General features: G+C 45.7%; 1 protein-coding gene across 6 annotated transcripts in view; it reads right to left on the bottom strand.

The window, feature by feature from the left end:
* Positions 1 to 35: 35 nt before the first annotated feature.
* The window catches only part of SEC16A (SEC16 homolog A, endoplasmic reticulum export factor), a 40,602-nt gene continuing 21,103 nt past the window's right edge, over positions 36 to 19,534 (bottom strand). For 2 of the 6 annotated variants that reach the window (XM_060270569.1, XM_035113150.2), the window contains 18 exons: positions 19,401 to 19,512; positions 18,641 to 18,746; positions 17,169 to 17,309; positions 15,958 to 16,071; positions 15,194 to 15,401; positions 14,296 to 14,535; positions 12,941 to 13,029; positions 11,702 to 11,749; positions 10,945 to 11,094; positions 10,718 to 10,795; positions 10,562 to 10,618; positions 10,148 to 10,259; positions 8,706 to 8,852; positions 7,615 to 7,709; positions 7,068 to 7,142; positions 5,961 to 6,020; positions 3,403 to 3,465; positions 37 to 3,024 (listed from right to left, as the gene is read on the bottom strand). In XM_060270569.1, coding sequence (XP_060126552.1) covers positions 2,956 to 3,024; positions 3,403 to 3,465; positions 5,961 to 6,020; positions 7,068 to 7,142; positions 7,615 to 7,709; positions 8,706 to 8,852; positions 10,148 to 10,259; positions 10,562 to 10,618; positions 10,718 to 10,795; positions 10,945 to 11,094; positions 11,702 to 11,749; positions 12,941 to 13,029; positions 14,296 to 14,535; positions 15,194 to 15,401; positions 15,958 to 16,071; positions 17,169 to 17,309; positions 18,641 to 18,746; positions 19,401 to 19,512 — 1,964 coding nt within the window. In that variant the 3' untranslated portion in view covers positions 37 to 2,955. Of the gene's footprint in view, positions 3,025 to 3,402; positions 3,466 to 5,960; positions 6,021 to 7,067; positions 7,143 to 7,614; positions 7,710 to 8,705; positions 8,853 to 10,147; positions 10,260 to 10,561; positions 10,619 to 10,717; positions 10,796 to 10,927; positions 11,095 to 11,701; positions 11,750 to 12,940; positions 13,030 to 14,295; positions 14,536 to 15,193; positions 15,402 to 15,957; positions 16,072 to 17,168; positions 17,310 to 18,640; positions 18,747 to 19,400; positions 19,513 to 19,534 lie in introns of those variants that run through there. The other 4 variants (XM_035113151.2, XM_035113153.2, XM_035113154.2 and 1 more) reach the window with 4 other exon arrangements.

Genomic DNA, 19,534 nt, shown 5'->3' with positions numbered 1-19,534 from the left:
TTCGATCTTCACAATGACCCTGTGAGGTAGGTAAGGCTGAGATGGGGCCCACAAGCGCCAGCTGGCTGTATCCACTGAACCTGATTGGACAGGAGTAACGGCAGTGCATTGATTTCAGTAGGTCTGCTATGAGCAGGCGGCAATCCTAGTTTTCCAGCTCCTTTATTAGCATTATCTAACATGGTGGTGAGGGGAAGATGCCTATGGTTCTACTATGGCACATGGTAGTCTTCTGTTGTTGTGACCAGCCCCTCCCCTACGGAAGAGATATATTTTGAGAACCCCAATTCTTCTGCGTGACCCCCCAATAACCACAAGCCAAGTAAATTGTGAAACGTGCTTCAGAGCACAGAAAATTTTATTTTTTAAAAGAATGTACAGTGTGTCAATTCTAACATTTAGAGAGGACAGGGAGAAGGCTCTCTGTGCCAAGGAAAACCTCTTGAGCTGAGAACATGTTTTGGCGGGTCCACATGGGAAGACACAGAATTAGAGACAGCTGCACAAAAGGGCAGAATGGCCAGTGGGGCACAAGTATTGGAGAAGACTTGGAAGGTAAAAAAAGAAGCAGCCATCATCACGCTGTCTGCAAAAAGTCCAGGGCTCTTGAATGTGGATCGTTAACAATTCCTCATGAACACAAGTAATCCCTTTGTCATATGTTTAAGGCTTTCCAGATTCCAAATATGTGGGTTTAACCCACAAAGACTCCAGAGTCAATAAATCAATAATCATCATGATTTTTAATATGCTACCCATCTGACTGGGTTACCCCAGCCACTCTGGATGGCTTCCAACAAATTAAAACACAATTAAAATCAACCATTTAAAATTCCCTGTATAGGGCAGCCTTCAGATGTCTTCTGAAAGTCAGATAATTGTTTTTTCTTTGACATCTGATGGAAGAGCATTCCAGAGGGAGGGTGCCACTGCTGAGAAGGCCCTCTGCCTGGTTCCCTCTAACCTCACTTCTTGCAATGAGGGAACTACCAGAAAGCCCTCAGAGTTGGATCTCAGTGTCTGGGCTGAATGATGGGGTGGAGATGCTCCTTCAGATATGCAGGGACAAAGCCATTTAGAGCTTTAAAGCACCAACATTTTGAATTGTGCTCGGAAACGTACTGGGAGCCAATGTAGATATAATTTAGGACCAGTGTTATATGGCCCCAGAAGCTGTTCCCCATCACCAGTCTGGCAGCCGTGTTTTGGATTAGTTGTAGCTTCCAAATCACCTTCAAAGGTAGCCCCACGTACAGCACATTGCAGTAGTCCAAGTGGGAGAAAACCAGAGCATGTACCACTCTGGCGAGACAGTGTGCAGGTAGGTAGGGTCTCAGCCTGTGTACCAGGGGGAGTTGATAGACAGCTGCCCTGGACAGAGTTGACCTATGCCTCAATGGACAGCAGTGAGTCCAAAATGACTCCCAGGCTGCACACCTGGTTTAAGGAGCCCAGTTACCCCATTCAGAACCAGGGAATCCCCCCTACCTGCCCACCCTCTGTCCCCCAGAAACAGTACATCTGTCTTGTGAAAATTCAACCTTAATCCATTAGCCGCCATCCATCCCCCCACTGCCTCTGGACAACCACATAGTACATTTACCACCTTCACTGGTTCTGATTTAAACAGGAGGTAAAGCTGGGTATCATCCACGTATTGGTGAACATCCAGCTCAAACCCCCTGATGATCTCTACCAGTGGTTTCAGTGTTAAAAAGCATGGGGGAGAGGACAGAAACCAGAGGCATCCCACAAGTGAGTGCCCAGGGGTCCAGACACTCCCCATTCCTTTCTGGACATGATGCAGGAGGAAGGAGCTGAACCACTGCATAACAGTGCCTCCAACTTAACATCTCATTCATCTCTTCAGCATGATTGGTTGTGGTAGGAGAGTGAATTGGCTCCATCACTACCACAGCAAATCTTAACTCAGCATATAAATAAATATTTAAGTCTCCCTCCTGTTGGGGTTCTGTCAGGCTTAAGAAGATGTGAGTGTGGCCTACCTCAAAGGGAGGGTTGGCTGAATCAAAATCTCCTTGATTTAATAGAATACCACAGTGATCCTGATCATGAAGGAAGAGAAAGACCCTCCCCCACTTAAAAAACAACAACCTTTAAACCATTACTGCATTAATTTAGAGATTTATAATCAAGAGAGAGAGAGAGATATTGCACTTCAAGAGGAATCGCCAGAGAGAACAGCATCATCTACGATATAAAGAGCTTCTGGGAGGGTTTTTTTTTTACTATACAGTGGCTGCAGAAGGAGCCAAAACACAAACTACATACATACTAGAGAAAATCCACTTCCAATTAATTTTAATTACAAATCACAGTTTTCCTTTTTCCTTTCATTATACATATATCTATTTGGATGAGCTATGTTTCCTGCCTCCCACTCAAAGGGAGGAGGTGTATTGTGGGAGAAAGGTCAATATGTCAAGAAAAATCCCAGCCAAATATATCTTAAATGCTTCAGGATAAGCAACAAATGTAGGCTGGTGGTTTTATATGCATAAAACTGTGCCCCAATCCCTGTAAGGCCACAAACTGCAATGTTAAAGGTGACAAATATCCCCCTAAATATTGGGAAAGAGCTTCCCTTTCTTAAAGCATTCAGAAACCACTGAAGAATATATGGATTCCAATCAGAGTCAGCCAAAGGCGGGGGGGAGGACAGCCCTCTCCCCACCTTTCTTTTGATTCTTGCAGCAGAGTAGCCATTTCATTACTGGGGATTTGTCTCTCTCTGGAGTTAGAACACTCCAGCTGGCTTTTACGTAACGGGGTGCATTTGATAACTGATGCAAGTCAAGAGTCTCAGTGGGAAAAGCCACCAAAATGAATCTTCCCCTCAATATGAGAGAGGACAGATTCTGTACGTGGCATGGGATTTTGAGAAATTCTTTGTAAATTCATGTGTGACGGCCCAGGTGACAGACTTGCTGGGTGCTATTTTAAGGTGGGGTATTTTCTCTGTCCAATTCTGCCATGTCTTGAGTTTCCTGAAGCTGCAGCAGGCTGGAAAAAGACAAGAAAAAACAAAGCTGAATCCAATTTCTACCTACGCAAGAGAAGAAGAAGAAAAATCAACAACCCACAAACAGAATGTTTTATTTATTTATTAAATTTGTACACAGCCCTACATTTGTATGTCTCAGGGCAGTTCACACCAGGGACGTTTTCATAAATGTATGGGAACACTACTTCCCTTTGACTCCAAGCTGAATATATAAACCCCAAAAGCAAAGCATCTGGAAATCTGTGCCAAGTCACCCTGAATCCCCAAAGCTGAAAGGCTTTTGCAAAAGCATCCCCCAAGCAAACCTGTGGGTTGAGGTGAGACCAGGGGGCATGTACATGTGTGTTTTGTGCGTTTCCAAGAATGAACAATGTTACCTGCACAAACTGGGAAGGGTTGTAAAACTGGACTGTGCCGGCTGGGGGTCCTCCTGAAGGTGGCTGCAGTGGAGGAGGAGAAGAAGAGCTTTCCATTAGTGAGATGCAAACAAGAAGAGGCATCATCGTTTCTTACCAAGTTCACTTTGTGCACTTGACAGATGGAAGGAAGAGGTTGCATAACACCGCCAGCGCCCCCAAGTAGGTGCAGAGCAACAGAAGTTTGTTGTTATACATGGATGAAAACACACAAGACACACACACAAAAGGAACTAAACCCACGCACCCCCCCCCCCAGCGCTTCAAGAAGTTTCCCACATTGTCAACAGCAGCAGCAGTGCAGGGTCATGGCCAAACCAAGGCACATGCACAGACCCAAAATGACTTGCTTGTTTGGAGCATGCGGGAGAAAGAGCAGAAGGGGTTAATGGTGGCCAGTTGCTTGAGGAAGCACCAGCCAGCAGCCTGCGTTAGTGAGGCTTATGCCTTGCTTGAGAAACGCATGGTGGACTTGCCCCAATTCATGTTGTCAGAGGAGCTCCCCCCCTCCCCCCCGGAGATGAAAGTATAAGAAGCATTTGGCTTCTCCCTCACAGAGCTGGGGGAAAGACTTTTGTGCTCCTTGCATTTTAAAGGCTAAGAGGCCCAGATGAAGAAAACCTGCTTTGGGGGCTCCTCCAAACGTAAAAGGCCTTAACCCAGACAGATCTATTATTAGAACATTTTGATCTCCAAAAATTGCGCTGTTAGAAGCACCACAACGTCCATTCCACATTTGTGAAAATTCAGTCTTTTGGTGTGGTAGGAACTCTGGAACTCCCTGCTTATTGGTGTTAGGAAGGTGCCCTCTTGCTCTATTGCTTTAGACACCTGCTGAAAACTTTTCTGCTTCAGCAAGACTATCCAGACCTGTTTGCTTGTTTCATAAAAATTATACACCTCTCAATTGTAAAAAGAAAACCCTGGTGACCAATGGGATGACAGATGTTGCAGCCAGATCGTGCCCTCACATCCAAAAGAAAACCTCAAAGTGGTTTACCAAAAATAAAATAGAACAATAAAATTACCACTAAGAAGAATTTACAGTAACGATTTAGGAATTTCAAAAAATGTAAAAATAGCAGTAGACTAAAAACAGATTAAAACTTGCATCAACTTTCTAAACATCTGGGCAGGCTTATCTAAACAAGAATGTTTAAGCAAGTGCTGAAAAGAGTACAGGAAAGGCCTGACATCAATAGGCAGGGGGAGTTCCAAAGTGCATTCGTGCTACCAGACTAGGAGATCCAAGTTCTTACAAATGGGAAATTATGTGGCACCTGTAACAGTGCCTGTTCTGTTTACAAATTTTCTAAACAAACCACCACACAGAGGCGGCTAGTGACTTTTTGGCCCTGTGGGCGGAACCTCTAGCCTGGCTCTGCTCAGGTAAACACCTCCCCTGCAAAGCATCACACAGAGACCAGAGCGCTTTGGGTGCATCTGATGCACCACCATGCAGTGGCTGTAGAAACCTTGGCCTGCCACATTCCCTCTTTTGCCCAGGGAATGAAGGACTCCCAGAGAGAGGGAATTATTTTTAAGCAGAACAGCAACATGTCCACTTGGGGATGGCGCATGTTCCCGGTCCCCAAGTATCACTCCCCTTGTACAATACCCTTCAGCATTACGGTGCTAACTCCACTTCAGAGGTTGTAGGGCTACAACTGCCATCATGCCCACTCACTGTTCAGGACCATGGAAGTTGTAGTCCAGCAACTTCTGGAAGGCACCAAGGTTAGAGGAAGCCGCTGCAATTGTATTTGAAGGGCAGTAAAAACTCATATCTGAGTGTTTGACATTAGGAGAGTTTAAATCGCTGGATTCTTCAATGCTGCTTTTGAGTCTTTGTTGCATTAGTTTCAATGTTCTTTGTGTTAAGCTTTAAAGATTAGTCATGTTTATCTTAATAATAATAATAATAATAATACATTTTTATTTATACCCCGCCCTCCCCAGTCAAAAACCGGGCTCAGGGCGGCTGACACCAACAGAATTACAAAATGCTTTTCCTGTTTGAAGTACAATGCCCTGAAGATTCAAATCAGAATACTGTCTAAATCAGCTTTCCCTTTAAGCTGTAGTTCAACACTTTTGGTTGGGGAAGGCTGCTCCAAGCATTCCAACAAATAAATATGGGGGGAGGGTTCACCACCATATTTTGAGGACTGGAATAAACCCAACTCTCAGTCCAGCAAAGACTAAGTAAATTGTGTCCGTTCCCCACAAAAAGAGGTGGAATGCCCAGTGTAGTGAAAATTCTCAAAGGGAAGGATTGCTAAGAGAGGAAGGAGCCCAGCTAAACTTGGATCACAACTGCGACTCTCCAAAGGCAAGGAGGAATACTTCATCTTTGTGGCCTCAAGTTAGTCCCATGAAATGCAGGTAGGAGAAGATGTGTATTAAAAAGTAAAGCAAACATAAAAGAGGAGAGAGTGAGATGGAGGGTAGGGAGGATGAGGAGAGAACTCAAAGAGGGAGAGAGCTAGGGTTAAGGAAGGATGGCCAGCCAAATGTACCTGATTAAAATGCTGGCTTACTTCATGTGATAATGAGCTCATTGAGCTAGAGCGCGAAAGCTACAAAACAGCAAAAACACACACACACACACAACAACACACACAAAAAAGGGAATCAAAAAGTCATCATGCCGGCTTCTGCCTCAAGCTCTCTGTTCTCCTATTTTCAATAAATGGGGTGGGGAAAGGACCTTCCAGCACCATCGGTTAAATGATACAAATTACAAAAGGAGGTAAGTTAGCTTAAATTGCAGAAATAAAAAATAAAAGGGCAGGAGAGTAACTCCTTTGGTAAAACACACCCAAGATGCAGCTGGTAATGGTGCCTTGTGTACGATTTGTAAATCTAGTGGGGTTACGGTTATGCATCTGCATGGCATTTAATATGATAAATCACACACATGCACAGAGGGGGAAAGAGAGGAGAATCCACCACCCTGCCTTTTCACATAAAAAAGAAACATCTTCTACAACCTCCTTCCTGTGGGGAAAGGCCACAGCTCAGTGGCAGAGCAACTGCTTTTCATGCAGATGGTCCCAGGTACAGGCCCCCGTGGCCTCTCCAGGCAGGGCTGGAAATGTCCCTCCTTGTATGAAAACCCTGGTGAGTCACTGCCAGTTAGTGTAGACAATACTGAGCCAATGATATGGCTCGGTATAAGGCAGCCTCCTCTGTTCTTTTAAAATATTTTGTGCAGAGACCTGTTCAATTAGTGTCCCACATGCCCATTGCCTGCCAAGCCTGAAAGAGCATAAGAAGAGCCTGCTGGAACAGACCATAGGTGTGGCATTTAGTCCAGCCTCCTGTTCACAGTGTCCACCCAGATGCCCCAAAGAGAAGTTCAAGAGCAGGATTTGAGCACAAGAACACTCTCCCTTCCTGCCATTTCCAGCAACTGGATTTTAGAAGACTACCTCCAAATGCCAAAACAGATCTGAAAAGCCTGCCGACTACTCCTGGGTTCTTATTTTGGAGGTAACACGAAACTTCAGGGGCAAATCTGCTCGTGACTCAGTTACCTGCTGCTGTTGTCCCTTTATCTAAGGGTTTAGGAATGGCCTGTAGTGGTCCCCCACCCACCCACCCACTTGGCCAAGCAGACCTACCTCTCCAGGCTGGGAGTCCTCTGGGTTGGAGAGAGGGAGCTCAGAGCCAGGCGGCAACACAGCAGAATTTAAGTACTCCAGGGAGAAAAACAAAGAAGCAGAATTAGGTGGCAGAGCAAACCAGGGAATGGAACCCTAAAGACCCAGCAAAATGCTACCAACAACCCAAATATTAATAGGCTTTTTTGGGGGGGAATAGGTATTTCATGAAATTCTTTCCTTAAAACAGAAATCCTGCTATGGGACAAATCCATATCAGTCTCCAACAAGGGTTGTGTAACCTCCCAAAGACTTATAAGCGGCATGCTGGATCAGGCCAAAGTGGGCCCATCTGGTCCAGCCTCCTGTTCTCCCAGTGGCAAACCAGATGCCTATTATGCCACAGGAAGGACCTGAGCACAACAGCAGCATTGCCCCCACGGGTGTGGTCTGATTCACAGGCACATTGCCCCTCCAGCATTGGAGGCAGAACATATCTATTAAGTCAGTAGCCATAGGCAGTCTTAATATTCTCTGAGAACATGTTAACACTGCAAATCCAACTTACTGAGGGTTCTGCAGCCACTCCAGGGTTGCTCTGGCTTCCTGGTGCCAGCTGCCCTCCCGCCTCTTTCTCCTCCAAAGGCAGCTGATCCTCTGGAACTGCAGGAGAGAGACCCCAAGTTAGTACACAAAACAAGCTTTGTATCTCTTCAGACAGGGTGGTTGGGGCACATAGTGGTGTTGCACCCAAAGGTGTGCATGGGAGAGGCCAAGACTGAGCAGCCAATTTTCCAAGGGGGAAAGACCACAAGCAAAGGAGAACTCCTCTTTCCCCCTGAGAGTAGGTGGGGCTAGCAAGTAGACCTTCCGCCTGCTGCTGGACTACAACTCACATCATCCATGATTTTCAGCCATGCTGACTCAGGGGCTGATGAGAGTCTGAGTCCAATGTTGTTTGGAGGGAAACAAAGTAGCCACCTCTGCGCTTTAGAGCTTTCCATGATTTGCCAGAAAACAGCTGTCTGCGACAAAAGGTTTCACCCTCTAAACTGAATAGGGGTAGGTGGGAGACTAATTGCTGTTTGTTAATGGGATGCTCTACACAGTGTCTACATTTCAGAGTTATGAAGCCGTAAAGATTGTTTGCTTCATATTGTATACTCTACTCTAAATATGTTTTTTTAATATTTTCATTTTTATGTTGTAGAAACTCGTGTTTATTTAGCACCTTGGCTTTTATTCTTTTAGATCTATTGATCAGTTGGGGAATATATTCTCTAATGCTGGCTGTTCAAACATCAAGTCAACTGGTACAGGAAATTTCAAATAAGAACCAGAGAATTGTAGGGTTGGAAGGTATCCCCAAGGGTCATCAAGTCCAACCTCCAAATCCCACTTTTTTATTATTATAATAAAATCCAAGGCACCTAAAGAGAGCGAGAAATACTTATAGCTGCTGGCGAATCCACCCACCAAATGGCAGTTCCCATGAAGACTGAAAACTCAAGACACTTTTATTTCCTCCTTTCCTTAAAGAACAAGAAAGAGGCCAAACGAGAGGAAGAAGACTGGCCCTCAAATGGTTATACAAGAGGAAGTGAGGGAGGCAGAGGAGGTGGGCTGGGGCAGTGAGAGGCCTCTCCAGGCTCGACTCACCTGAGTTTGGGACAAAGAGGTTTGCTGCGATGGGCATGGGGGCCAGGGGAGCAAAGAGGTCTGATGGAGCAGGGGGTGCAGCACCACCACTGGGTGACTTGGCCCCACCAGGGTTCAGGATGTCGACATACCGGGCTCTGCTTCCTGCTGGAAAGAGGCAAGGAGGAAAGCTTATCACCATGCAGTGATGGAGTCTGAAGGTAGAGATCAGCGAGTAGGTGGGTGAGGGCAACCAGGAAGCAAGAGCACCCTCCAAAATAGTCAATCACATTAGCAAGGGTCCAAGCAAACCCATTAAAACTAATGGACATTATTATCTTAGGTCCATTCATTCACAGAGAGCCAGCATGATGTAGCAGTTAAGTGTGTTGGGTTAGGGCTGGGGAGAGACTAGGGTTCGAATCCCCACTCAGCAATAGGTGTGGCCGTGGGTCACAGTCACTACCTATCAGTCTAATGTAGTAAGGATTAAAACAGAGAAGGAAGAGAACTATATATACTGCCTTGAGCTCCTTGGAGGAAAAGGTGGCATATAAGTTAAATAACTACCATATTTTTCCATCTACAAGACGCCCCCATGTATAAGACATGGAGACTCAGATTTTTAAAAATGGGGGGAGATCGCCCCATGTAAAATATACCCCCTAACTTTTGACATTATTTTTTAGGGGAAAAACCTAGTCTTATACACAGAAAAATATGGTAAATGAATTTTGAGTTACTCTGAGCAGGTCAGCTGGATTCAAGCTGCTGCTCCCTAACGCTGGGAGTGTGAAGTACAGAGAACAACACGTGCCAGTAGAATAGCCATGTAATAGTCATTCCACACTTGCAAAGAACCAATTCTTCAGTGTGGCAGTACCTACCCTGTGGAACTCCCTGCCCCTTGATGTTAGGAAGCCATCTTTGCTGTATTACTTTCAATTCCTGTGTTGTTTTTTAAAACTGTTTTAAAAACTACTCACTTTATATTGAAAAAACAATGAACAAAGTATTTTTCTTTTTCTTTTTTTAAAAAATGGCCTTTGGCCATAACGGCCAAAAATAACTGCTTATCCAAGAGCAAGTGAATATGGAAATAAAATATGGGAAAACTGGTTGCCCTTACACATTATTGTCAGGAAAGTAACTGCCTACTCTGAGAGCAGATTCAAGTAGATTTTGAGGTATGCAAGGTTTTTAAAATAGGAAATATTGTAGCTCTGTGGATTATTGTTAATAGGTCAAATAATAATTACACACACACTCCTCTGCCTAATCCCTGCCTAGTAATTATTTGTTTCACACATAATTTTGTGTAAGGGTAACAGACATGACATGCAGCTTCTTGCATCTATAACGACTGGCAAAGATGGAATCCTCTGCCAAGGACCCAAACAAACACACGTGTCTATTATACATGCTATTAATGCCCAGAACACAGCTCACACCTGAACAGTTACCTGCTTTCCTGGAGAACATGTTTATGGAGCTGTTGGGAGGTCCTCCTGATCCAGAGGGAATTGCTTGAGGGACCTGAGGGAACCCTGAAGGAGGTGGAGGTGGTGGCTTGCTCTGGAAGGAGGAAAACAGACCCTTGAAACCAAGGCCACCCCCTGGGTCAGGTGCATTAAGAAAGGAAACGAACCAAACTCAGCTCTTTGCTTGACCCCAGACTATCTGTCACATTCACACCATGCACTGTGATACCACTTTGGACAGTCACGGGTTCTCCCAAAGAATTTTGCGAATTCATTCAGGGTGCCGAGGGTTGCCAGGAGACCCCCTTAGTCCCCCAGCAAAGCTTCCAAAATGGTTGAACAGCCAATCCCTTTTTACAGGGAACTCTGGGAACTGCAGCTCTGTCCAGCATTTACCTCTTCCTCTGGTTCATCCAAGTTGACCCACCGCTGTTTCTTTTCATCCCAGACAATCTAGGTGAACAGATAGGAACTGGTTAGGAGGCAAACCAGGCAGGCTGTGCAAATATTCAGTTAAGGACTCACAACCACTGGGATTCAGGGTAGACCTACCGATTTGTTCTTATCATCAGGGAGGTGAGCTTCGTTCTTGCCTTTCCCCATCAGCCAGCCAAGCCACGTTGCTCCACTCTGTGGGGAAAACAAAAGGTAAGTCTTGCAAGAGGGCGAAGACAATAGCCAAGCGTAAGTAAAACTGCCCCACCCCCAACAAACCCAGCCAATTGGAAAAGCTGGGGGCAGAAATGAAGCTGCTACTTTTACCTTGAATGCTGGCCTACCTTCCGAGGCTCAGGCTCTTTTTTGCTTGGCTTCCCTTCTGGGATGGGCGGTGGGGGCGGGGAGGGCTGCTTGGCCGCAGAGTTCCGCCTCTCGCGCCCAACAGAGTGCACAGAGGATTCTGAGGTGGTCCGGGATCGCACCCCGAAGCCCTGCAGTCATTACAAAAGGAAACAGGATAACTTCAGCAGGTGCCAAGAGAAGCTTCAGCAGGTGCCAAGAGGGGTTGTGGGTTCCCTGTTAGCCTGACTCAAGAGCGGATCCGCTGAAATACAGTGGTACCTCTGGTTACAAACATAATTAGTTCCGGAGGTCCGTTTTTAACCTGAAACTGTTCTTAACCTGAGGTACCTCTTTAGCTGATGGGGCCTCCTGCTGCTGCCGCTGCACGATTTCTGTTCTCATCTTGGGGCAAAGTTATTAACCCAAGGTACTACTTCTGGGTTAGTGGAGTCTGTAACCCAAAGTGTTTGTAACCTGAGGTACCACTGTAGATGGATGGATGGATGGATGGATGGATACTGACTAACTTTGGTTCGTCAGCTTTGTTAACTTTGGTTCGTCAGTTTCAGAGGGTCTACTCTTGAGTAGGACTTAGTTGGACACAACCCAAGGTTCATCAGGGTTAGAGAAAAAGTTCCAATGCAGCATGGAGGTGTGAAGAAATAGTGATTTATTTTTTTAAAAAAAAAGGAGGAATGAGAGAGAGAGAAACAAACAAACAAACAAACAGAGGTAGGGAGTCTGAGCATGGCATACCATTTGGACTGAAGACTGGGAGGTGGATCTGGATCGTCGGCCCGAGCCCTGCTTAGACACAAAGCCAGTACATCAACAAGCAAGCTAAGCCAACCTACTAACAGCGGATGCAGTCAGACCAGCACATTCTTCAGCACAGGTTGAGCTTGTTAAGTGGGAAAGCAAAGGTTGTATGGTGAGCCTGATACAACAAGTTGAGAGCGGGGAGCCTTTGGCCCTCCGGATATTGCTGAACTATAACTTCCATTAGCTCCAACAAATGTGGCCAAGTGTGATGGTGGGAGTTGCAAGTTTTCAGCTGTTTTAAACTGCTTTTAATATTGTGTTTTAAAGTTGCAACCCACCCAAGGACCTTAGGGTGAAGGGCGGGTAATATTTATAACAGTTCAGCAATATCCAGAAGACTATAGGAGCTCCACATCTGTAGCAGATCTTGGCTGCTCTTCAGTATGACTGTGTGAAAAGAAGGATTAGGTTATCTAGTGGGGGTGTTGTCCAGAAAATCCAGCCCACACTCCTAAAACAGAGGGGGCTGCTCTGCCAAACAAATGGTCTTAGGAACATGAGAAGTTGCCTTATACAAAGTCCATCCAGCTCAGTGTTGTCTCCAGGGTTTCAGGCAGGGAGTCCTTCCCATCCCTACCTGGAGATGCTGTTAGGGACTGAACCTGTGTCCTTCTGCATTCAAATCAGGCACTCTACCAATGAGCCACCTCGCCTTCTGCTTTAGCATGCCCCTGGCTTGTGAGCATGCACACAGCACACACAAACAAGGGTGGGGATTCACAGCACATCTTCAATACCAGACCTTTTTTTCTGGGCTGTACACAACAAAGTTTTTGCTCAGTGTAGACTCACTGAAATTAATAAGCCTAAATTAGTCATGTCCCATTAATTTCACTGGGTCTCCTCCGAGTATTGGGTTAACGTTGGGTACAACCCTTTTATGTGCGTGCCAGATGAGGATGGTCGCACACTCATTGTCAGCACAGCTAGCTGGGAGGATAGCACTTCTGAGTGATAGAATCGAAAGCAGAACCCAGAAGCGGACCTCCAGATGTTCCTTTGCTTGCCCTCGTACAAACCTGAGCTACAAACTGGAGAGGAAGGAAGGACAGAGCTTTCAGGCAGGGTCATGGGTGGAAGGGTCATGGGTGGAATTTGGTTCCAAATTAATGGCCATTACGTGTTCCCAATGGAATGAAACATTAAAAAAAAGAGTAAGAGCAGGATGGATACCATGCTTGCCATCTTCCCATAGAAGTCATCCTCTCCGGGCTCTGTCCTGGCCTTCCATGCTTGAGTCTCCTGGGAGCTGCCCTGCACTCCTGAGGCAGATATAAAAGACAGATCAGGATGAGTAAGTGATGGGTTGGAAGGAGGCACAAGAATGATGGCACATTAAATTGCATCAATGGAAATACCAGCTCAACATTTGCTGAACTTGCTTCCACAGGAAGCAGTGATGGCCATCAACCTAGAGGGTGATGCCTTAAAGAGGACTAGACAAATTCATGGAGGAGAGAGCTAGCAACGGCCACTAGTCAGGGTGGCCACGATGCTCTATCTTCACAGTTGGGGGCAGCTGTGCTTCTGAGCATCAGTTGCTGGAAACTACAGGAGGGGAGAGCGCTTCTGTTTAGGGAAGCTTTTCATGTTTGATTTCTGTATTTTAATGTTTTGTTGGAAGCCGCCCAGAGTGGCTGGGGGAACCCGGCCAGATGGGCGGGGTATAAATTTATTTATTTATTTATTTATTTATTTATTTATTTATTTATTTATTATTATTATTATTATTATTCTGTGCTCAGATCCTGCTTGTGGGTTTCCCCAAAGGCATCTAACTGTCCATTGTGAGAACAGGATACCGTACTGGATGAGATGGGCTACTGGTTGTGTTGAATCAAAGGTGAATTGTTTCAGAAGCTTTGCTAATGCCATCTTGGTTGTCAAGATAACCCCACAATTAATTGGTAGTTGTTGCAGCAATGAGCTCATATATGTTTACAGTCACTTGCTTTGATATAGGCTAATGATGCTTTGATGTTACCCTTATCTATGGGGCTTGGGGTGCTGGGTTCTGAGCCCAGAAAGGGGAACTATCTTTAAGACTTGGGTATTTACCATCTATGCCCTCATCTAGTCAGGTGAAATGACATATGCTGCTTTGTTTATGAAGAATGTACGCATGTTTGCTTGGGTGTGGACAAGCCATCTCCTTGCTGTGGTGTCCATCCCACATCTGCAAAGGCTGGAACTAGCAGGCTGCTTTGCTGTAAGTCTACAACTTCTCTAGAACTGGGCATTCTGATTTTTTCACATTCTTATTTCGTGTCCTTGCACCCAACCACTCCTATGAGCCCTCCTTTGAGCTTGCGGTTCAGAACACTGGTCATCTGGCTGGATTCTTCTTATGATATTTTGGTGTGGACGTTCCATATTGTAAGGCACTCCACAATGTGACCACAACTTTGCAATGCAGGACACAAGCAAGTGATGGGGACCTTTGAAAAACATGTGCAGCTCTCCAAGAATGGAAAAAAGCAGAGGCCCTTTCTGCCACTCCCCGCCCCTACCACAATGTGAGGACAAACCTGCATCCTGGTTGAGCTGCTCCTGCAGCTGAAGCTCATTTGCTTGAGAGGATGGGCCTGTTTGTGGCACCATCCCCATCGCGGGGTACGGAGGGTTCTGCTCGGCTCCATAGGCATAGGCATAGCTGGGTCCGGGCCCTGTAGGAGGAGGATCTGCAGGGTAGAAAGGCGTATGACCAGTAGTCTCTGAATAGGAAGAAGGTGCTGCGGTGACTGAGCTGTCAAGGATGGCCTGCGGAGCTATGGAAGAAGTGACAAAGAAGGTAAATGGACATCCAGGATGTTTGTAACCCACAACAGACTGGAGCCCAGCATGACTCACTATCAATCCAAAGAATATTCCACCCCTCTTTGATGGATGAGAATGTATTTGGGTCAATTTGCATGGCCAGAAGCAGCTCAGTGGCTGCTGGCAGGTCAAACCTACCATCAATGAACTGCAGGGATTGTGGAAACAAGCTCCACCCAGGCAGCCTGTGTGCCTTGACACATCTTAACCAAAAAGAGCAAGCTGGATCCCCAACCAAGTGATGACCACTGGCACAGAGGAGGAGAAGGCTAGCAGTGGCTACTAGCCACGATGGCTATGCTCTGCCTTCACAGTTGGAAGCAGCAACTGTACCCAGCTCTTGCTTGTGGGCTTCCCACTGCAGCATCTGGGTGGCCACTGTGAGGACAGGAAGCTGGACTAGTCAGGCCACTGGCATGACCCATAAGGGCTCCCCCGATGTACTTAACACCAAACACAAAAGGCCTTAAACTGGGAGCACGAAGGGTCGTGGGGAGCCCATCACCACATTCCAACAGTGGACACTGCTGACAAAGGGTCCCCCACCCTGCAGTTCACTGTTGTTTCTTATTCTCCCTGCCCCATGAAACAATGGCAAGGAACACCCACCGGAAGGCATCAGCTGGACACTCGGCTGCACAGGGTGACCTGTGCCAGGAAGCAAGGAGGCCAGGAGTGGGTTGTCAGAGCTGGATTGCATCTCATGGCCAGCTCCCATCCCCTCGCTTTGACTGACATGGTCCAGTTCAGAGCTTGGTGTGCTGCAGGCATATTGCTGAGGTGTGGATCTCCCTGCACTGTAAGCGATCCCGCCCTCCTGGGAGAAGAAAAAAATCAAAGATGGCAGCTTTCGACTGACAGACATTGTTTCCCTTTGCTAGGACCAAGACCACCACTGCAAAAAGTTTCTAGGTTAAACGCCTAGAGGAGAGGAGCACAGGTCACTGCCTTACAAGGAGTCAAAGCATTGAGCCCACCTAGCTCAATATTGTCTACACTGAGTGGCAATGGATCCCTTCAGGGTTCTCTTTCTTTTGTACAATGGTTCTTGAGATCAAGGAGCAAGTTTTGGTCTATGTCTGGAGACCCTAGGATGCCATTTGAATCAAGATGGTGGATTGAACCTTTCAAAACTGATTTCAAAACTGCACTGGTTTTTTTTTTGGTGGGGGGTGGGGTTCTTAGTATTCCTGAGCAACATGAGGTATAAGGCTGCTAATGTTTCCAAGCAACTCTTTAAAAATAAGGGAAAGGTTTTCAGCTGAAACCCTCAGCTCACTTCTGTTCATACTGAACAAAGCAAGGCTACACTGATTGAATGAACATGCTTGGGAATCTCACACACTGAACTTATGGGAGGACAGCATACTCACCTTGATCTGCCCATCTAAGCTTCGAAGTTGTACCAACCAATCAGGCTCATCGAAAAATTCCTGCTCAGGTTTCTCCCTTATCTGAGGGTCAAAGAGCCGCAACCGAGGGGAGATCTGTGAAGCAGAACCATTGGAAAAGGTCAAGGGACAAGAGAGGAGGGAGCTTCTGGGACTGCTGTTTTTAAAAAAAATAAAATTTTATTAACTTTCTTTTCTGTCATTAGAAACATCTCATATCAATAGCATACATATTACACATCTTCGCCCCTTCCCTCCCGTGCTTCCCTCAGCTTCCATTTCTGGTTTGTTACCCCCTTGCTACATACTGCTGTTTCTTACAATCTACTGTGTCATTTCTTCATTATTTTAAATGTTCTCTATCAATAAAGATGTGAGTGTTTATTTAAATGGGACTGCTCTGTTGGGGCAGGCAACTGCAACCACTTTTTAAAGGTTTACATATATTTATTTACAGTAATACATAACAAAGTATAATAGCGGATGCCAAATAAAATTAAATAAGACAAAAGTAGAACGGGATAGCTAAACATGTAGGAATAAATTTACATACTAAAATCCAAGATAATAAATTAACATCACAAAGTTTCAAGTAACAGAAATGGGTTAACATTCTCCCATACCTTATTACTTCAATACATTATAAAAAGACTCCATTTCCTGATGAAGACACTATCTTGTAGTCTGCCCTCTCTGGTTATCACTATATATGTGAGATTAACTACGTTAACTATGTCCCAGATTTTAGTTATTGGTATTCATTCCTCATGGATGGTGTTCTCATTTCCTCCCCAGTCATGACAGATAATAATTCTGGCAGCAGGTAAGAGATGTTGCATCAATTCTCTGTCCTCTAGTAGTACAGTTTCTTTAACATTTCTGAATAGCAAAATCTGACAATCTATACATAAATTATAATCAGGTATTACTTAATTTTTCATTGCTGTATCTTCCCAGAATGTTCTAAGTTTTGGGACAAGTCCAGAATATATGCTGCATTCAAGCACGGACTGCAGTCATTTCTAACTTTATGTTTCCCTCTCCACTGCACTCTGAAAATATCCAGGGACTAATTGCTCATAGAAACATTGGAGAGGGCTGTGTGTTGCGTTTGGAGGGGCCTACCTCAACCAAGACACACAGCACTGGAAAAAGGCAGATGAACCCCACCCACCCCCCGGAATATACTGTACCTGAATCAGCTGACTAATCAGAACTGGGGAGTAGTAACAGGGGTTCGTGAGGATGGCTTTGGAAATCACTTCACAGTAATGGAAGGCTTGTGCGGCCAGACCCACTTCGGCCAGTCGACAGGCGTAGATAAACTTAAAAACCTGTAAGAAAGAGGATTTTGAATCTTAGGTGATTTGGGAGCATGGCCTTAACAGCAGCAGTAGCAGCAGCAGCAGCAGCAGCAGCTAAAAGCATGAGGGTGCCTGGCCTAGAGATGCTGGTTGCACAAGCAGCGTCAATGTTCCAGAACCTCAGAGCTGACATTTCTTCTCAAGCAGCCCAAACCTACAAGGTGCCTAGTGCCCAGCTCCTGCCCTGGCGTTCACTCCAGACTCTTCTCAGCAGCTCACGTCTGGATCATGTAACCTTCATAGAGAGGAATGTAACAGGGGACTTTGCCCCCTTCTGAAGAAACACCCTTCGAGGACACCAGGATCGTGCCTGGAATAGCTTTCGGCTGATGCAAGCAAGTTCATTAAAAAAGATATTTATATGATCAATGTGTCATTAAAAAAATGAAAGTGGGTCACAACAATAAAACCTTAAAACCATGCAATAAAAGCCATTTAAAAAGTTAGAAATAAGACAGCAATTAACAGTTGCGGAAGGATGTCTTCTTAACTGCCCATGTAGGGCTGGCAAAACAGAAATATTTTCAGCAGGTGTTAAAGAACAGGCTTAGTGGCCAAGTTCCTCTCCTCTGCTCAAAAGTCTCTCAAGATCTGAGGGATAGCTCAGTCGGCAGAGCATGAGACTTTCAATCTCAAGGAGGTTGGGTTTGAGCCCCACGCTGGGCAAATGGATTCCTGCATTGCAAGGGTGGTGGGCCTATATGAACCTTGTGGTCCCTTCCAACTCTACAATTCTAGGATTCTAAGGTGACTCTCATTTTAACTGCAATTTTTTATCTTATGTTTCTATCTTTTGCTAAATCCTTTGTACCTGTATTACATTGCATTTTAAGCAAGCAGATGTTTTCATGCTCAGGATTTATCCTGTGTGCACTCTTGTTTTAGCAAGTCTGCGATGGTATAAAAAAAGATTTGATCTCCACAGCTCCATGCATCCGAACTGAAACTCTCCTTTCCCAGTTTCTGTGACCACTCCCATCTTCTGCTTTTCCTTCCCCTCCCTCTCTCCTGCCCTGAAGCTGGAGGGCGGGGTGGAGGTAGGGCTGGGGGTTGCCACCGCCCTCAGCACACACAAGCCAAAAAAGAGCTTCCTCCAGCACACATTCCAAAGAAAGGCTCCTGAACTGCAGGGGCAAGGTCTCCTTTTCCATGCTTTCTCAGAACTTGAGCTGTGTTGCACATTATAAGCAAGATCAAAGTGGAAGGGGACAACAGCTGTCAAGCATTTGCAACCACTGCAGAACAACAAGGGGAAGAGCAGCCATCACCCAGGAGACTGAGAAGACAGAAGGCGCCCAAACCTGGAAATTGGGCAACGAGCATGGCTGTGTCCCCAGGGACTGCGCATATTCATAGGCTTCTGTCCTTCGGATGGCTTCATTGGTGGAGAACTTTGAAAAAGGTGAACTGAAAGGTAAACAGAAGGGGGTGGGATAGGAGAGTATTTTGTGAATGAGACACAGGCACTTGAATTGAAGGCCATTTAGAATTTGGAGGAAGAAAAAGACTCAAGACCAGACACCCCCAAACTGTGGCCTCCAGGTGTTTTGGCCTACAACTCCCATGATCCCTAGCTAACAGCAGCAGTGGTCAGGGAAGATGGGAATTGTAGTCCAAAACATCTGGAGGGTCGAAGTTTGGGGATGCCTGCTCAAGACCCTCTGGCATCCCTTGAACAGCTCCTCCAGCAAATTTCATTGCCACAGCCCTTCTTTGGCTTCAGAGTTAGAAACTTGCGGCAGGGACAGAGAGACAAAGCTACAGTCCCTCAGTGAGGCTGCAATTGGCCCAGGGATCAGCAATAGGTGCATATCAAAATGTACACAAAGGCAAGGCTTTCCTGCATGACAACCACAACTCTGTGTCTGGGAGAGGCAGCTTTAATGCTATTTTTTAAAATGATGATTATGAAGGGTGGCTGCTTCAATGCATTTCATATTGTGTTTGTGTTGGTTATCTGGTGTTTGCATGCTGCTTTGTGAAGGCTCACCCCTCTTTAGAAAGTGGGTTATAAATTTATTACACTTAGGGTTTCATGGAAACCCATTCCTCCCCACCCACCTGTGGTTTGAGCCAATCAGAACCAGCTTAGTTGTTTTCTTTGTGTAGACTCCGAATCCGACCTGAGCCATCAGGTAGCAGAAGTGAGCAGCATCCAGGAGGCCTCTCGAAGCTGTGGCAAAATAGAAAAAGGC

The sequence above is a fragment of the Zootoca vivipara genome, chromosome Z, assembly GCF_963506605.1.
Source record: "Zootoca vivipara chromosome Z, rZooViv1.1, whole genome shotgun sequence".
Classification (NCBI taxonomy): domain Eukaryota; kingdom Metazoa; phylum Chordata; class Lepidosauria; order Squamata; family Lacertidae; genus Zootoca; species Zootoca vivipara.
The sequence above is the reverse complement of the archived record's forward strand: the minus strand, read 5'-3'. Positions and strand labels throughout refer to the sequence as shown.